This window comes from Panulirus ornatus, chromosome 71 (assembly GCF_036320965.1).
Source record: "Panulirus ornatus isolate Po-2019 chromosome 71, ASM3632096v1, whole genome shotgun sequence".
NCBI lineage: Eukaryota > Metazoa > Arthropoda > Malacostraca > Decapoda > Palinuridae > Panulirus > Panulirus ornatus.
The window spans coordinates 6,566,780-6,586,245 of record NC_092294.1 but is presented as its reverse complement, the minus strand read 5'-3'; the positions used below and the strand labels follow the sequence as shown (position 1 = coordinate 6,586,245).

Below are 19,466 nucleotides of genomic sequence, written 5' to 3'. Positions count from 1 at the left end.
ATATTTGCGTGTGTGGACGTATGTATATACATGTGTATGGGGGGTGGGTTGGGCCATTTCTTTTGTCTGTTTCCTTGCGCTACCTCACAAACGCGGGAGACAGCGACAAAGCAAAAAAAAAAAAAAAGAAAAAAAAAAAATAATATATATATATATATATATATATATATATATATATATTATTTATTTTATTTATTTTGTTTTGTCGCTGTCTTCCGCGTTTGCGAGGTATAGCAAGGAAACAGACGATAGAAATGGCCCAAACCACCCCATACACATGTATATACATACACGTCCACACACGCAAATAAACATACCCATACGTCTCAATGTACACATATATATACACACACAGACACATACATATATACACATGCACACAATTCACACTATCTGCCTTTATTCATTCTCATCGCCACCTCGCTTCACATGGAAATAACATCCCCCTCCCACCTCATGTGTACGAGGTAGCGCTAGGAAAAGACAACAAAGGCTCCATTCGTTCACACTCAGTCTCTAGCTGTCATGCAATAATGCCCGAAACCACAGCTCCCTTTCCACATCCTGGCCCCACAGAACTTTCTATGGTTTACCCCAGACGCTTCACATGCCCTGATTCAATCCATTGACAGCACGTCGACCCCAGTTTACCACATCGATCCAATTCACTCTATTCCTTGCCCGCCTTTCCCCCTCCTGCATGTTCAGGCCCCGATCACTCAAAATCTTTTTCACTCCATCTTTTCACCTTTAATTTGGTCTCCCACTTCTCGTTTCCTCCACCTCTGACACATACATCCTCTTGGTCAATCTTTCCTCACTCATTCTCTCCATGTGCCCAAACCATTTCAAAACACCCTCTTCTGCTCTCTCAACCACGCTCTTTTTATTTCCACACATCTCTCTTACCCTTACGTTACTTACTCGATCAAACCACCTCACACCACACATTGTCCTCAAACATCTCATTTCCAGCACATCCATCCTCCTGCGCACAACTCTATCCATAGCCCACGCCTCGCAACCATACAACATTGTTGGAACCACTATTCCTTCAAACATACTTATTTTTGCTTTCCGAGATAATGTTCTCGACTTCCACACATTCTTCAAGGCTCCCAGAATTTTCGCCCCCTCCCCCACCCTATGATCCACTTCCGCTTCCATGGTTCCATCCGCTGCCAGATCCACTCCCAGATATCTAAAACACTTCACTTCCTCCAGTTTTTCTCCATTCAAACTCACCTCCCAATTGACTTGACCCTCATCCCTACTGTACCTAATAACCTTGCTCTTATTCACATTTACTCTTAACTTTCTTCTTTCACACACTTTACCAAACTCAGTCACCAGCTTCTGCAGTTTCTCACATGAATCAGCCACTAGCGCTGTATCATCAGCGAACAACAACTGACTCACTTCCCAAGCTCTCTCATCCCCAACAGACTTCATACTTGCCCCTCTTTCCAAAACTCTTGCATTCACCTCCCTAACAACCCCATCCATAAACAAATTAAACAACCATGGAGACATCACACACAGCTGCCGCTGAGAGTTGGGGTGAGAGAGTATCATTAAATTTTAGGGAGAATAAAAAGATTTTCTGGAAGGATGTAAATAAAGTGCGTAAGACAAGGGAGCAAATGGGAACTTCAGTGAAGGGTGCAAATGGGGAGGTGATAACAAGTAGTGGTGATGTGAGAAGGAGATGGAGTGAGTATTTTGAAGTTTTGTTGAATGTGTTTGATGATAGAGTGGCAGATATAGGGTGTTTTGGTCGAGGTGGTGTGCAAAGTGAGAGGGTTAGGGAAAATGATTTGGTAAACAGAGGTAGTAAAAGCTTTGCGGAAGATGAAAGCCGTCAAGGCAGCAGGTTTGGATGGTATTGCAGTGGAATTTATTAAAAAAGGGGGTGACTGTATTATTGACTGGTTGGTAAGGTTATTTAATGTATGTATGACTCATGGTGAGGTGCCTGAGGATTGGCGGAATGCGTGCATAGTGCCATTGTACAAAGGCAAAGGGGATAAGAGTGAGTGCTCAAATTACAGAGGTATAAGTTTGTTGAGTATTCCTGGTAAATTATATGGGAGGGTATTGCTTGAGGGGGTGAAGGCAAGTACAGAGCATCAGACTGGGGAAGAGCAGTGTGGTTTCAGAAGTGGTAGAGGATGTGTGGATCAGGTGTTTGCTTTGAAGAATGTATGCGAGAAATACTTAGAAAAGCAAATGGATTTGTATGTAGCATTTATGGATCTGGAGAAGGCATATGATAGAGTTGATAGAGATGCTCTGTGGAAGGTATTAAGAATATATGGTGTGGGAGGCAAGTTGTTAGAAGCAGTGAAAAGTTTTTATCGAGGGTGTAAGGCATGTGTACGTGTAGGAAGAGAGGAAAGTGATTGGTTCTCAGTGAATGTAGGTTTGCGGCATGGGTGTGTGATGTTTCCCTGGTTGTTTAATTTGTTTATGGATGGGGTTGTTAGGATTTTGAATGCTAGAGTTTTGGAAAGAGGGGCAAGTATGCAGTCTGTTGTGGATGAGAGAGCTTGGGAAGTGAGTCAGTTGTTGTTCGCTGATGATATAGCGCTGGTGGCTGATTCATGTGAGAAACTGCAGAAGCTGGTGACTGAGTTTGGTAAAGTATGTGAAAGAAGAAAGTTAAGAGTAAATGTGAATAAGAGCATGGTTATTAGGTACAGTAGGGTTGAGGGTCAAGTCAATTGGGAGGTAAGTTTGAATGGAGAAAAACTGGAGGAAGTAAAGTGTTTTAGATATCTGGGAGTGGATCTGGCAGCGGATGGAACCATGGAAGCGGAAGTGAATCATATGGTGGGGGAGGGGGCGAAGCTCCTGGGAGCCTTGAAGAATCTGTTGAAGTCGAGAACATTATCTCGGAAAGCAAAAATGGGTATGTTTGAAGGAATAGTGGTTCGAACAATGTTGTATGGTTGCGAGGCGTTGGCTATGGATTGAGTTGTGCGCAGGAGGGTGGATGTGCTGGAAATGAGATGTTTGAGGACAATGTGTGGTGTGAGGTGGTTTGATCGAGTAAGTAATGTAAGGGTAAGGGAGATGTGTGGAAATAAAAAGAGCGTGGTTGAGAGAGCAGAAGAGGGTGTTTTGAAATGGTTTGGGCACATGGAGAGCATGAGTGAGGAAAGATTGACCAAGAGGATATATGTGTCGGAGGTGGAGGGAACGAGAAGTGGGAGACCAAATTGGAGGTGGAGAGATGGAGTGAAAAAGATTTTGAGTGATCGGGGCCTGAACATGCAGGAGGGTGAAAGGCGGGCAAGGAATAGAGTGAATTGGATCGATGTCGTATACCGGGGTTGACGTGCTGTCAGTGGATTGAATCAGGGCATGTGAAGCGTCTGGGGTAAACCATGGAAAGTTGTGTGGGGCCTGGATGTGGAAAGGGAGCTGTGGTTTCGGGCATTATTGCATGACAGCTAGAGAGTGAGTGTGAACGAATGGTGCCTTTGTTGTCTTTTCCTAGCGCTACCTCGCACACATGAGGGGGGGAGGGGGATGGTATTCCATGTGTTTCGAGGTGGCGATGGGAATGAATAAAGGCAGACAGTGTGAATTGTGTGCATGGGTATATATGTATGTGTCTGTGTATGTATATATATGTGTACATTGAGATGTATAGGTATGTATATACATGTGTATGGGGGTGGGTTGGGCCATTTCTTTCGTCTGTTTCCTTGCGCTACCTCGCAAACGCGGGAGACAGCGACAAAGCAAAATAAATAAATAAATATATATATATATATATATATATATATATATATATATATAACGCCTCGCAACCATACAACATTGTTCGAACCACTATTCCTTCAAACATACCCATTTTTGCTTTCCGAGATAATATTATCCCTGGGGATAGGGGAGAAAGAATACTTCCCACGTATTCCCTGCGTGTCGTAGAAGGCGACTAAAAGGGGAGGGAGCGGGTGGCTGGAAATCCTCCCCTCTCGTTTTTTTTTTTAATTTTCCAAAAGAAGGAACAGAGAAGGGGGCCAGGTGAGGATATTCCCTCTAAGGCCCAGTCCTCTGTTCTTAACGCTACCTCGCTAATGCGGGAAATGGCGAATAGTATGAAAGAAAGAAGAAATATATATATATATATATATATATATATATATATATATATATATATATATTTTTTTTTTTTTTTTCATACTATTTGCCATTTCCCGCGTTAGCGAGGTAGCTATATATATATATATATATATATATATATACATATATATATATATATATATATATATATATATATATATATATATATATATATATATATTATTAATGAGATGACCTTGATTATGGAATGCAGTTGGCAAAACTGTCAAAACAGACGTACGAAGAGCAGAGAAACAAGAACGATATCTTTGCATAGTATGAACATTATTGTTTACTGTTTGGGCATCCCTTGGTCCGCTGTGTTTTTTTTTCTTTTTTTTTTTAAAGCTGATGAAAGCGTTGGTGTCATTACCCGATATTCTAGGAATGCACCGAGAAGGATCCTGTTATATATGGTTAATTTTGGTATACAGTTACGCAATAATGATAATATCTGTATATTTACCAATGTTTCTTGATAACACCTTATCTCTCCTCCGCTCACTGATAAAGCAATAGATAAATTGAAGTCACTACTTCACCTCTCTTCCTCAACTTACACTCTCTTCACGCTTTCTTATAATTTATGATGATTTACGACTTTTCAGTTCATTTGCCAGGGCGGTACTTACAGAGAAGAAAGTCGAATGACAGAGAAATGTGTAAAGAAAAAAAGAAGAAAGATGCACATGGTCTAAAGGAAGATGCAGGGGCTGAAAGAGAGGACGAATATGAGATGGGGTGAGCCAGGATTAGAAAACTTTAGGGAGAATAAGATGTGGAATCAGGTCAATAATGTGCGAAAAACAAGAGAACAGGTAGTTAACCGGGCAAAGGAGGAAAGTATACCAGGTAGTGATGAAGTGAAGATGAGATGAAGTGAGTATTTTGAGGAATTGTTGATTGTGTTTGATGATAGAGTAACAGATCTAGGGTATTTTGGTCGGGGTGGTATGCGAAGTGAAAAAGACGTGGAGAGTGGTTTGTTTAGGAGAGAAATGGTGGTGAAAGCCTTAAGTTATATGAAATGTAACAAGGCAACTGGAGTGGATGGCATTCCAGTTGAATTTCTTAGAAAGGAGATAATAGGGTTGCTGATTGGTCGGTAAGGATTTTCAATGCATGTATGGATCATGGTGAGTTGCCTGAGGATTGATGGAATGCATCTTTAACCATTGTATGATGGAGATAAGGGTGAGTGCTCAAGCTACAGAGTTATAAGTTTTTTGAGTGTACTTGGTAAGTTGTATAGAAGAATGATGATTAAGAGGATGAGGGCATGTACAGATCATCAGACTGGAAAGGAAAAGTGCGGTTTCAGAAGTGGTAGAGGATGTGTGGATCAGGTGTTTAAAGAAAGTGTGTGAGAAATACTTAGAGAAACAGATGGATTTGTATGTGGCATTTATGTATCTGAAGAAAGCATATGAAAAGGTTGATAGAGATGCCTTGTGAAAGGTCTTAAGAATATACCGTGTGGGAGGAAAGCTGCTGGAGGCATTGAGAAGTTTTTTAGCAGAGGTGTAAGGCATGTGTACGAGTACGAAGAGTGAATGGTTCCAAGTGAAGGTTTGTCTGCGGCAGGAGTGTGTGATGTTACCATAAATGTTTAAGTTGTTTATGGATAGGATGGTGAGGAATGTAATGAGAGAGTCTTTGAGAGAGCGGGAGTATGCAGTCGGTAGGGGATGATACTGCCCTGATAGCAAATGCAAGTGATGATTCTGCACTGATGGCAAATTCAAGTGATGATACTGCACTGGTGGCAAATTCAAGTGAGAAACTACAAAAGTTAGAGGCTGTGTTTGGAAGAGTGTGTGAAATGAGAAAGTTGAGAGTGAATATGAAAAAAAGGAAGATTATTAGATTTAGCAGAGTTGTAGGACAAGCTAGTTGGGGTGTGAGTTTGAATGGAGAAAACTTGGAGAAAGTGAAGTGTTTTAGATGCTTGAGAGTGAAAATGACAGCAAATGGAAGTATGGAAGTAGAAGGAGGGGCGAAGGTTCTGGGAGCTCTGAAGAATGTTGGGAAGGAGAGATTGTTATCTTAGAGGGCAAAAATGGGTAATATCCCATCAATATTATATGGATGTGAGGCATAGACTATAGATGAAAATGTGCGGAGGAGAATGGATGAGCTGGAAATGAAATTCTTGATGAGAATATGTGATGTGAGGTGGTTTGATTAAGTGATAAGGAAAGAATACTGGACTTGTCCAGCCTTCCGCCAGTGAGCGAGCATGTATCATTCCCAAAGGGCTATCGTCATTTACTGGGACCCCCTTCGCTCCGCCATCACCACCCTGTGGCCCGGAGTGACTGCGCATGGCCGCGCCGTCACCTGTATCATGCATACTGTCGACATGTCGAAGACCATAAACGCACATGGCAAATGAAGTTCTGGCCATCTTACACTAGACTTCAAGACCCCATAGACCTTCTTTACCGACAATGATGACATACAGTGTGACGCCTGACATTTCACCTTTCTAGCTGCTTTCTGTGGTGCTTGATCTCTTATGGCCTTCTCCAGCACCGTCCTCTACCTTAGTTCCCAAAGGATATCGGCTTCGCCACTTTCACTCAGCGCCACAACTTGGCATGGCCGTTCACAGTGGCCTCGTCTTCATGTATCTCTAATTTAGCCAGGAAAATGAGTACCCAGACATGGTGGTCCTATAAGATTTCTAGACGAAGCGTAAATTCTTAATTTATATTGCGACCATTACCAGTACCACCAGTTAAACCAGCACCAGTACCACTAGACCAGCAATCACCAGTACTACCAGACCAATAAGCCAATAAGCACCAGTATCACGAGACGAATAACGGCAAGAACCACCAGCTAATCCATTACCAGCACCACTCACCCAACCAACTCACCTGGATCAACAACCCCACAGTTACCTCTCCTTGTGCTATCATCCCATACCCTTGCATCCCCTTACTACAATTTCTTACCTAAAGTCTATTGAAAACTAGGCATCGATCAGGCCACTGCAAAGGACTCCTTATAGATGTTCCTTGATACTAAATCTGCTTATTAGAGGAGCATCCTGAGCACTTCCTGGAAAGGAAAGGAGGACCAGCAGTCCTGCAACTACTACTTCCTGGAAAGGGAACTGGGACCAACAATCCTGCAGCTGCTGCTTCCTGGGATGGAAAGGAGGACCAAAAATTCAGAAGCTATTACTCACGTCATATACTACTTACCGCACCAGAATCCTTGATCATCTCTCGTCGTACGGATTCCAGAGACGCTGCTCTCAAAGCCTCTGTTCCAGCAGTAAAGCAACACCCAAAATAATCAGTTTTTTCGCTGAGCCGTATCTTCCATACAGTTGTCCGGCGTCACAGTGAGTTTCTCCAGCAGAATGTACTAGTAATACGCTTTACTCTCAAGGAGAACATTTATGACTTCTTTCGTTTCAGATGGGCTTTTCTGGCATTTTCAGGCTACCTCTATTCAGGCTATTGTCGTATCTTCCACGGCTTTTCGTTATTTTCATGAACTGAGTCACAGTCGGCGAAGATCATCGGTGAGCGATGACATAGGTACAGTTTTAAGCTTTGGTCAGGATATTTTTCGATAGTTTGTTTTTCCTTTCGCTTAAGGAGTCTTGAAGCATTTTGAACTTCACATTTCTGTCGTATCAGGGCCAAAAGCTAGTCAGATGGACATTAATGTGAGGGGAGTACATGGGAAACAATATCTGATGGTCCATGAAGAATCTGCTGGAGGATGGTATATGGAGGAGTAAATGCAAGTATGTGTGTGTGAGAGAGAGAGAGAGAGAGAGAGAGAGAGAGAGAGAGAGAGAGAGAGAGAGAGAGAGAGAGAGAGAGAGAGAGAGAGAGAGAGAGAGAGATTCCAGACGCCCCGATGGCCTCTGACGAGGTTATCTGCTGGATAGATAACACAGAAGACCTAAGGATAAATGACGAAGTTATGTACAGAAGACAGTTCATGGGAAAGCCAGATAACAGAGGAGCTGATAGTCTATCTGCGAGATTACCTGCTGGAGGACAGTACATTGGGAACAGGTAACAGAATAGGTAACACAGAGAACATTATGGTTTGTGACGAGGTTATAAACTGGACAGTACATGGTAAAACCACTCAACAGGAAACCTTATGTTCTGTAACGAGGTTATAAACTGGCCAGTGCATGGAAGTGCATGGAATAGCCCGATAACAGAGAACCTGATGGTCTATCATGAGGTTATCTGCTGGCCTTCTTCCCATTTTCACTATAGACGTGACGAGAGGACCTCTGGACGTGTTCAGATATCTTGATAACGTGACCCACAACAGTTGTTTATCCCTTGCGCCTCAGTGTTCAGTCCTTGAGCACGACGGTACGACCCTTGGAACATTTGTCCCTTGAGTCGGGGAGATTAGGTCACGCCATCACACCCAAGGGTCGTAACGTTGTGGTTTAAGGTTCATATCACTGTGATCGAAGGGTTAAGGTTCGTATCATCGTGATCGAGGGTTTAAGGGTCGTATAACTGTGACCAGGGGGTTAAGGGTCAAATAACTGTGACCAAGCAGTTGAGGGTCATATAACTATGACCAAATGGCTAAGCCTTTGGCTAAATCAAGCAGCTGGAACATCTAGCATTACTAGTTAACCTACCTGGCATTAGTCATATGTTACGTACATGCTGGTACTTCCAGCAGTAAGGTGAAATTGAACGAAAAGATAAGTGAATGAACGCTGGTATTTCCAGTAGAGACATAATTGAATGAAAAGATGAATGAATGAACTATGATTATCAATCGTCCACACGGGGCCATGGAATCACTATGTTTGGCCAAATTTCGTACCGTAATATATCTGTTTACTCCTTGTTACAGGGAATTGCTGTGTGCTGGGCAAGTGCTCTGATTCTGCGGCTTTGATCCTGATCTCAAATATATATATATCTGAGAGGACCTTCGTAGTGTAGCGATTAGCGTTCCTCATCGTGGCGTATTCAGGGGCCGCCCAGGGATCGAGTGCATAGGTTCGAATCCAGGTCGCGGTAGTCCACAGTAAATCTCGCTACTCATCTTCCCTTGTGGAGCTAGTCGATAAAATGAGCTACCGTCTCAGCCAACATGGAAGGAAAATGATTCAAGAAGGCAGACAGCGCGTAGGTAGCCACAAGGCTCCTGGTACCAGCTGTCGGATGTGTTACAGGGATGCAGGTGGTAGGAAGAGCCTCTCTCAGAGCCTTGCCTGGAAGCAATCCTGGACTCGGGAACCACTGATGCAACCCACTGCCAAGCTATAGTTTCCCCCGTACTTGTAAGTCATCCACAGGAATATGTAACTAATCTCTCCTTCCCCTGGGATTACAGACCAAATCCCGCTCGCTGTTAGCATTAACAGCCTTGCAGGAGCTAACCTCACACGAGGACATTAAGAATGGTTTAATGATCGATCTTAGTAATTTGAATGAGTCGTATTTTACTATTTTGAAGTGGGATATTCATGCAAGTGGCCCCTATTAATGTATTAATGTGGTCTCTATCAATATAGTATCTCATGACAAATTACAAATCACTCATGATCACTGATATTTTTTCAATACTATTCATTGTAGGGGATTATATCAGTTCCTAAGTGTGTATTCACGAGATGCAAAAATTCTTTGGATCGTAAAGAGAATAAAGAATGTAGGAGTAACTCATTTCTTTTCATACATGTTCGCCATGTATCAACGTTTTCCCACATTAATGAGGTAGCGTTACGAGCAGAGGACTGATCGTTTGTGGAAAAATCCTCACATAGCCAACTTCATTGATATGAAAATGTGGTAAACATCCCTGCGTTACAGTTACCTTATGTGGTAAACATCCCTGTGTTACAGTTAACTTATGTGGTAAACATCCCTGCGTTACAGTTAACTTATGTGGTAAACATCCCTGTGTTACAGTTACCTTATGTGGTAAACATCCCTGTGTTACAGTTACCTTATGTGGTAAACATCCCTGTGTTACAGTTAATATGTCAGAGGTTATCGTTATGAATATGGTCACTACTTAGCCTCCCCTGCTCCAGGTGCTACCCGTCCACCCTGTCTACAATACTACCCGTCCACCCGTCTACCCTATCTACATTACTGTCCATCCACCTGTCCACATTAAACATCTTGATACCCCATGAACTAGCAAAGAAACCTTTTCAGCACCCATAACTAGTGACTAACATTTCCACTGAATGACAATTGGCCCTTTCCAACCGCCCCAGAATCATCAACTTCCCCCAAACCCCGAGAATTGGTAACAGACCTCTTCCATCCACCCCCCCCCCCCCTCCCCCAAGCAACTAACCCTATCCATACGGACAGAACTTGGAATTCACCACTTCCAAACCCCAGTGCAGATAGAGTGTCCACCTTTTAAACCCTAGAAGTACCAGCTAACCCCTATCAGTTCTGCTAACCCCCAAAACAAGCATTTAACATTTTCCAGCCCCCAGAACTAGGTACTAATGCTTTCCAGTCCCAGCTAAATTATACCAAACACCTCTAACTACCAAGAACTAGTAACTAACACCCCCCAGCTCAACCATAGTGACGATTCCTAACCATCCAGAGCTAGTGAAATAACAGCTACAGTGACCATCGAAAACGAGCCATACAATACTCATCTCTTTTTAACGCCCCGATCAGACCTCATTTGCAAAGTAATGTTCAGTTCTGGTCACCAGATCTAATAAGAAACGAGGGAAAACTGAAACAAATTCAAAGAAGAGCAACTAAACTAATTTCTTCATTCAGAAATAAGTCTAATGGAGGAGAAACAACAAAAATTAATCTGTCTAGAAAAGTGCAAACACCAAGAGCCAATTGTAGTTTTCTAAATACTAAATGATTTCGACAACATAACAGTCAAAACTTTCTCCACATTAGATAAAGATCTAATGACCAGGAATAATAGAAAGACCCTAATAATTGAGGTGAACAGCAGATTTTTTTTTTTTACCTGTAGAGTTGGAGAACATTGGAGTGACGCTACCACAATACTTTCACATCAAGGCTATATATATATTTAAGTTATGAAGGTGAAATCGCAGTTGGGAGAGTTCAGATACTTTAATTAACTTATATTTTTCTCTAAGTACTGCACCATGTTTCATGGAGACAAATTGCCTCATCAGGTGCAAATAAAGTTTTTAAAATCCCAATACCAACACAGACTAGTTCGCCCTGTTACTGCCATGCCAAAGAATACATTTCAGTTAGTAAATCATTTCTGCTTTAAGAAGATTCTGTCGTGTAAATCTCCTCAAAAAGTAACGTCGCTTCTACTTTTTTTGTTTCAAAGCCCAGCCCAAGTACAGCCTGCTCTGTTCACTGTAAGGAATCCCTTCCTTTCACATTTTTCTATAAAGATTATTGCGATATATTTTCCTCCATGCTATATGGTGTTCTATCTCAGCTTATTCTTTTAATTGCCGGCAATTCAGATGGAGGGAGAAGTAGGTTAAGGGATTGCCTTCTGCTATACCATCCAGTTCTTGCTACAGTTTAAGATTATGACTGCATATAACCTGGTCATGGACCATCAGATCCCTCACTTTTCTCCTTGCCATGTGCCACTGACTTATCCACCCTGCAGTACTGGCAGTACAAGCTGAGGAACTCCAGCCTCGGGGAGGACTGGGACGACCCCGAGGCGTCACTTACGCCGCTCCAGGTCTCCTTCACTCCTGTCCTCGTCACCGTCTCCAACACCTTCGTCACCGTGTTCCTCATCGTCAACTCAGCCATCGTCAAGAAGTAAGTCACTGTATGTGTGTCGTGTCAGAGAGTGTCAGATCAGCATGTCTCAGGTCAGAGTGTGTATAAGGTCAGAGAGGGTCTCAGGTCAGAAAGTCTCATATCAGTGTGTCTCATGTAAGAGTGTCTCAGGTCAGAAAACGTTTCAGGTCAAAAAATTCTCAGGTCAGGGAGCGTCTCAGATCAGAGATAAGGTCAGATAGTGTCTCAGATTAGAGTGTTTCAAGTAAAAGAGTATCTCAGGTCAGAGAAGGTCTCAGATAGGAGAATGACTCAAGTCAGAGTGTCTCGGGTTAAAGTTTGTGTTTACGAAAGCCGGTGTGTGCCTACTGGTAATAAATCCTGATGGTGTGACATACCCGCTCTACTTCTGTGCTTGAGGGTAGTAATTAGCCCAAGTGCCTCACACAAAGGGGTAATATTTAAACCTTATTTTAGTACCTTTCCTGATAGCCGATCTAGTACCTAGGTGATTTGCATGAGGGCTTTTTCAGAAAGTCTTAGCTGAATGTGCAAGAGGGTAGAAGGCGTGGACAGGATAGAGTAAAATGGAACAATGTGGTTTACTGGGGTCGACATGCTGTCAATGGACTGACCCAGGGCATGCGAAGCGTCTAGGAAAAACCATGGAGAGGTACGTAAGACTTGATTGTCGATAGGAGGCTGTGGTTTTGGTGTACTACACAAGAGAGATAAAGATTGGATTTCAGCGAATGAGGCCTTTCTTCTGCTACTGTCACTACCTGTCTAACATGGAAACGGGATATATATATATATATATATATATATATATATATATATATATGTGTGTGTGTGTGTGTGTGTGTGTGTGTGTGTGTGTGTGTGTGTGTGTGTGTGTGTGTGTGTCTCGTTTGGTTTTCCCCAAAAGAAGAAACAGAGAAGGGGGCCAGGTGAAGGTATTCCCTCAAAGGCCCAGTCCTCTGTTCTTAACGCTACCTCGCTAACGCGGGAAATGGCGAATAGTATGAAAGAAAAAGATATATATATATATATATATATATATATATATATATATATATATATATATATATATATATATATATATTTTTTTTTTTTTTTTTTTTTTTTTGCCGCTGTCTCCCGCGTTTGCGAGGTAGCGCAAGGAAACAGACGAAAGAAATGGCCCAACCCACCCCCATACACATGCCTTGATTCAATCCACTGACAGCACGTCAACCCCGGTATACCACATCGCTCCAATTCACTCTATTCTTTGCCCTCCTTTCACCCTCCTGCATGTTCAGGCCCCGATCACACAAAATCTAAATATATATATATTTTTTTTTTTAATTTTCCAAAAGAAGGAACAGAGAAGGGGGCCAGGTGATGATATTCCCTCAAAGGCCCAGTTCTCTGTTCTTAACGCTACCTCGCTAACGCGGGAAATGGCGAATAGTTTGAAAAAAAAAAAAAAAAAATATATATATATATATATATATATATATATATATATATATATATATATATATATATATGCAAAGGTGAGTAATGTGGCAGTTGAGGGAATAATTGGTATACATGGGGTGTTCAGTGTTGTAAATGGAAATGGTGAAGAGCTTGTAGATTTATGTGCTGAAAAAGGACTGATGATTGGGAATACCTGGTTTAAAAAGCGAGATATACATAAGTATACTTATATAAGTAGGAGAGATAGCCAGAGAGCGTTATTGGATTACGTGTTAATTGACAGGCGCGCGAAAAAGAGACTTTTGGATGTTAATGTGCTGAGAGGTGCAAATGGAGGGATGTCTGATCATTATCTTGTGGAGGCTAAGGTGAAGATTTGTATGGGTTTTCAGAAAAGAAGAGTGAATGTTGGGGTGAAGAGGGTGGTGAGAGTAAGTGAGCTTGGGAAGGAGACTTGTGTGAGGAAGTACCAGGAGAGACTGAGTACAGAATGGAAAAAAGGTGAGAACAATGGAAGTAAGGGGAGTGGGGGAGGAATGGGATGTATTCAGGGAAACAGTGATGGATTGCGCAAAAGATGCTTGTGGCATGAGAAGATTGGGAGGTGGGTTGATTAGAAAGGGTAGTGAGTGGTGGGATGAAGAAGTAAGAGTATTAGTGAAAGAGAAGAGAGAGGCATTAGGACGATTTTTGCAGGGAAAAAATGCAATTGAGTGGGAGATGTATAAACGAAAGAGACAGGAGGTCAAGACAAAGGTGCAAGAGGTGAAAAAAAGGGCAAATGAGAGTTGGGGTGAGAGAGTATCATTAAATTTTGGGGAGAATAAAAAGATGTTCTGGAAGGAGGTAAATAAAGTGCGTAAGACAAGGGAGCAAATGGGAACTTCAGTGAAGGGCGCAAATAGGGAGGTGATAACAAGTAGTGGTGATGTGAGAAGGAGATGGAGTGAGTATTTTGAAGGTTTGTTGAATGTGTTTGATGATAGAGTGGCAGATATAGGGTGTTTTGGTGGAGGTGGTGTGCAAAGTGAGAGGGTTAGGGAAAATGATTTGGTAAACAGAGAAGAGGTAGTAAAAGCTTTGCGGAAGATGAAAGCGGGCAAGGCAGCAGGTTTGGATGGTATTGCAGTGGAATTTATCAAAAAAGGGGGTGACTGTATTGTTGACTGGTTGGTAAGGTTATTTAATGTATGTATGACTCATGATGATGACACAGCGCTGGTGGCTGATTCATGTGTGAAACTGCAGAAGCTGGTGACTGAGTTTGGTAAAGTGTGTGGAAGAAGAAAGTTAAGAGTAAATGTGAATAAGAGCAAGGTTATTAGGTACAGTAGGGTTGAGGGTCAAGTCAATTGGGAGGTGAGTTTGAATGGAGAAAAACTGGAGGAAGTGAAGTGTTTTAGATATCTGGGAGTGGATCTGGCAGCGGATGGAACCATGGAAGCGGAAGTGGATCATAGGGTGGGGGAGGGGGCGAAAATTCTGGGGGCCTTGAAGAATGTGTGGAAGTCGAGAACATTATCTCGGAAAGCAAAAATGGGTATGTTTGAAGGAATAGTGGTTCCAACAATGTTGTATGGTTGCGAGGCGTGGGCTATGGATAGAGTTGTGCGCAGGAGGATGGATGTGCTGGAAATGAGATGTTTGAGGACAATGTGTGGTGTGAGGTGGTTTGATCGAGTGAGTAACGTAAGGGTAAGAGAGATGTGTGGAAATAAAAAGAGCGTGGTTGAGAGAGCAGAAGAGGGTGTTTTGAAGTGGTTTGGGCACATGGAGAGGATGAGTGAGGAAAGATTGACCAAGAGGATATATGTGTCGGAGGTGGAGGGAACAAGGAGAAGAGGGAGACCAAATTGGAGGTGGAAAGATGGAGTGAAAAAGATTTTGTGTGATCGGGGCCTGAACATGCAGGAGGGTGAAAGGAGGGTAAGGAATAGAGTGAATTGGAGCGATGTGGTATACCGGGGCTGACGTGCTGTCAGTGGATTGAATCAAGGCATGTGAAGCGTCTGGGGTAAACCATGGAAAGCTGTGTAGGTATGTATATTTGCGTGTGTGGACGTATGTATATACATGTGTATGGGGGGGGGGGGGGGGGGGGGGCCATTTCTTTCGTCTGTTTCCTTGCGCTACCTCGCAAACTCGGGAGACAGCGACAAAGTATAAAAAAAAAAAAAAAAATGACTCATGGTGAGGTGCCTGAGGATTGGCGGAATGCGTGCATAGTGCCATTGTACAAAGGCAAAGGGGATAAGAGTGAGTGCTCAAATTACAGAGGTATAAGTTTGTTGCGTATTCCTGGTAAATTATATGGGAGGGTATTGATTGAGAGGGTGAAGGCATGTACAGAGCATCAGATTGGGGAAGAGCAGTGTGGTTTCAGAAGTGGTAGAGGATGTGTGGATCAGGTGTTTGCTTTGAAGAATGTATGTGAGAAATACTTAGAAAAGCAAATGGATTTGTATGTAACATTTATGGATCTGGAGAAGGCATATGATAGAGTTGATAGAGATGCTCTGTGGAAGGTATTAAGAATATATGGTGTGGGAGGCAAGTTGTTAGAAGCAGTGAAAAGTTTTTATCGAGGATGTAAGGCATGTGTACGTGTAGGAAGAGAGGAAAGTGATTGGTTCTCAGTGAATGTAGGTTTGCGGCAGGGGTGTGTGATGTCTCCATGGTTGTTTAATTTGTTTATGGATGGGGTTGTTAGGGAGGTGAATGCAAGAGTTTTGGAAAGAGGGGCAAGTATGAAGTCTGTTGGGGTGAGAGAGCTTGGGAAGTGAGTCAGTTGTTGTTCGCTGATGATACAGCGCTGGTGGCTGATTCATGTGAGAAACTGTAGAAGCTGATGACTGAGTTTGGTAAAGTGTGTGAAAGAAGAAAGTTAAGAGTAAATGCGAATAAGAGCAAGGGTATTAGGTACAGTAGGGTTGAGGGTCAAGTCAATTGGGAGGTAAGTTTGAATGGAGAAAAACTGGAGGAAGTAAAGTGTTTTAGATATCTGGGAGTGGATCTGGCAGCGGATGGAACCATGGAAGCGGAAGTAGATCATAGGGTGGGGGAGGGGGCGAAAATTCTTGGAGCCTTGAAGAATGTGTTGAAGTCGAGAACATTATCTCGGAAAGCAAAAATGGGTATGTTTGAAGGAATAGTGGTTCCAACAATGTTGTATGGTTGCTAAGCGTGGGCTATGGATAGAGTTGTGCGCAGGAGGATGGATGCGCTGGAAATGAGATGTTTGAGGACAATGTGTGGTATGAGGTGGTTTGATCGAGTAAGTAACGTAAGGGTAAGAGAGATGTGTGGAAATAAAAAGAGCGTGGTTGAGAGAGCAGAAGAGGGTGTTTTGAAATGGTTTGGGCACATGGAGAGAATGAGTGAGTAAAGATTGACCAAGAGGATATATATGTCGGAGGTGGAGGGAACGAGGAGAAGTGGGAGACCAAATTGGAGGTGGAAAGATGGAGTGAAAAGGATTTTGTGTGATCGGGGCCTGAACATGCAGGAGGGTGAAAGGAGGGCAAGGAATAGAGTGAATTGGATTAATGTGGTATACCGGGGTTGACGTGCTGTTAGTGGATTGAATCAAGGCATGTGAAGCGTCTGGGGTAAATCATGGAAAGCTGTGTAGGTATATATTTTGCGTGTGTGGACGTATGTATATACATGTGTATGGGGGTGGGTTGGTCCATTTCTTTCATCTGTTTCCTTGCGCTACCTGGCAAACGGGGGAGACAGTGACAAAGCAATAAGAAAAAAAAAAATATATGATACACATCAGCGAACAACAACTGACTCACTTCCCAAGCCCTCTCATCCCCAACAGACTTCATACTTGCCCCTCTTTCCAAAACTCTTGCATTCACCTCCCTAACAACCCCATCCATAAACAAATTAAACAACCATGGAGACATCACACACCCCTGCCGCAAACCTACATTCACTGAGAACCAATCACTTTCCTCTCTTCCTACACGTACACATGCCTTACATCCTCGATAAAAACTTTTCACTGCTTCTAACAACTTGCCTCCCACACCATATATTATTAATACCTTCCACAGAGCATCTCTATCAACTCTATCATATGCCTTCTCCAGATCCATAAATGCTACATACAAATCCATTTGCTTTTGTAAGTATTTCTCACATACATTCTTCAAAGCAAACATATATATATATATATATATAAATATATATATATATATATATATATATATATATATATATATATATATATATATATATATATATATATATATATATATATATATATATATATATTCCTGAGTCCACAGGGAAAATGAAACACGATAAGTTCCAAAGTGCACTTTCGTGTAATGATCACATTATCAGGGTAGACACAAGAAAAAAATATGTCAGTTGATATACAACAAAGAGACGTAGCTCGGACGCCATTTTGTAAAGATATGTTCTATTGGATCTAAGTTAAAGTGCCCTAGATTTTTCATTGAGAAATCCCTTAAGTTAGCAAAGAAATCATTTTATAGAGTTGAGCCCAAATCTCCCATTGACACCAAGAATTTTTTAGTTCTCCCTTTCGATAATGATTTTACTTGACTTCCCATGTTGCTTAAATCCTTTAATGTAAATGTTGCCTTCAGCAACAATATTACTATAAATAATATGTTAATCAGGAATTCACCTGAAAATTCTCCTTGGTGCATCTATAAAGTGCCATGTAGAAACTGTGATAAGTTCTATGTCGGACAGACTGTTAAGGATCTTTCTGTTAGACTTAAGCAACATAAATATAGTATAAGAATGGGACAAGAATCAAATGCCTTGTTTAATCACGTTAAAAACTATGATCATTGTGCTGACTGGAGTAATGCCATCTTTTACCACGAGAAGTATCATTGAATCTTCTATTATCAAATACACAAATAATTATAATCTGAATATTAGTGATGATCTATACAAATTAGATAACTTTATTGTTGATAGAATTTGTAAAATGATAAGTTTATGATACGCTTCTTGCCTGTCTTGGACAATCGCATGTTTACCAAATGGCGTCCTAGCTACGTCTCTTCGTTGTATATCAATGACATATTAATTCTCTTGTGTCTCCCCTGATGATGTGATTATTACACGGAAGTTCACTTGGGAGCTTATCGTTTTTCATTATCCCCTTGGAGTCAGGAATATACTTGATCACGCGCAAAATTATGATCCTTTCCAATATATATATATATATATATATATATATATATATATATATATATATATATATATATATATATATATATATATATATATATATTGGGAGGTGAGTTTGAATGGAGAAAAACTGGAGGAAGTGAAGTGTTTTAGATATCTGGGAGTGGATCTGGCAGCGGATGGAACCATGGAAGCGGAAGTGGATCATAGGGTGGGGGAGGGGGCGAAAATTCTGGGGGCCTTGAAGAATGTGTGGAAGTCGAGAACATTATCTCGGAAAGCAAAAATGGGTATGTTTGAAGGAATAGTGGTTCCAACAATGTTGTATGGTTGCGAGGCGTGGGCTATGGATAGAGTTGTGCGCAGGAGGATGGATGTGCTGGAAATGAGATGTTTGAGGACAATGTGTGGTGTGAGGTGGTTTGATCGAGTAAGTAACGTAAGGGTAAGAGAGATGTGTGGAAATAAAAAGAGCGTGGTTGAGAGAGCAGAAGAGGGTGTTTTGAAGTGGTTTGGGCACATGGAGAGGATGAGTGAGGAAAGATTGACCAAGAGGATATATGTGTCGGAGGTGGAGGGAACAAGGAGAAGAGGGAGACCAAATTGGAGGTGGAAAGATGGAGTGAAAAAGATTTTGTGTGATCGGGGCCTGAACATGCAGGAGGGTGAAAGGAGGGCAAGGAACAGAGTGAATTGGAGCGATGTGGTATACCGGGGCTGACGTGCTGTCAGTGGATTGAATCAAGGCATGTGAAGCGTCTGGGGTAAACCATGGAAAGCTGTGTAGGTATGTATATTTGCGTGTGTGGACGTATGTATATACATGTGTATGGGGGCGGGGGGTTGGGCCATTTCTTTCGTCTGCCTCCTTGCGCTACAGCGACAAAAAAAAAAAATATATATATATATATATATATATATATATATATATATATATATATATATATA

The 19,466-nt window shown here is 41.9% G+C and overlaps 1 protein-coding gene across 1 annotated transcript in view; it reads left to right on the top strand.

Annotated features, from left to right (window-relative positions):
• LOC139747999 (equilibrative nucleoside transporter 1-like) overlaps positions 1–19,466 on the top strand; it is a 165,672-nt gene that overhangs the window by 59,488 nt on the left and 86,718 nt on the right. Inside the window, exon 3 of the mRNA XM_071660545.1 lies at positions 11,746–11,906. Within this exon, the coding sequence (XP_071516646.1) occupies positions 11,746–11,906 (161 nt within the window). The remainder of the gene's footprint in view (positions 1–11,745; positions 11,907–19,466) is intronic.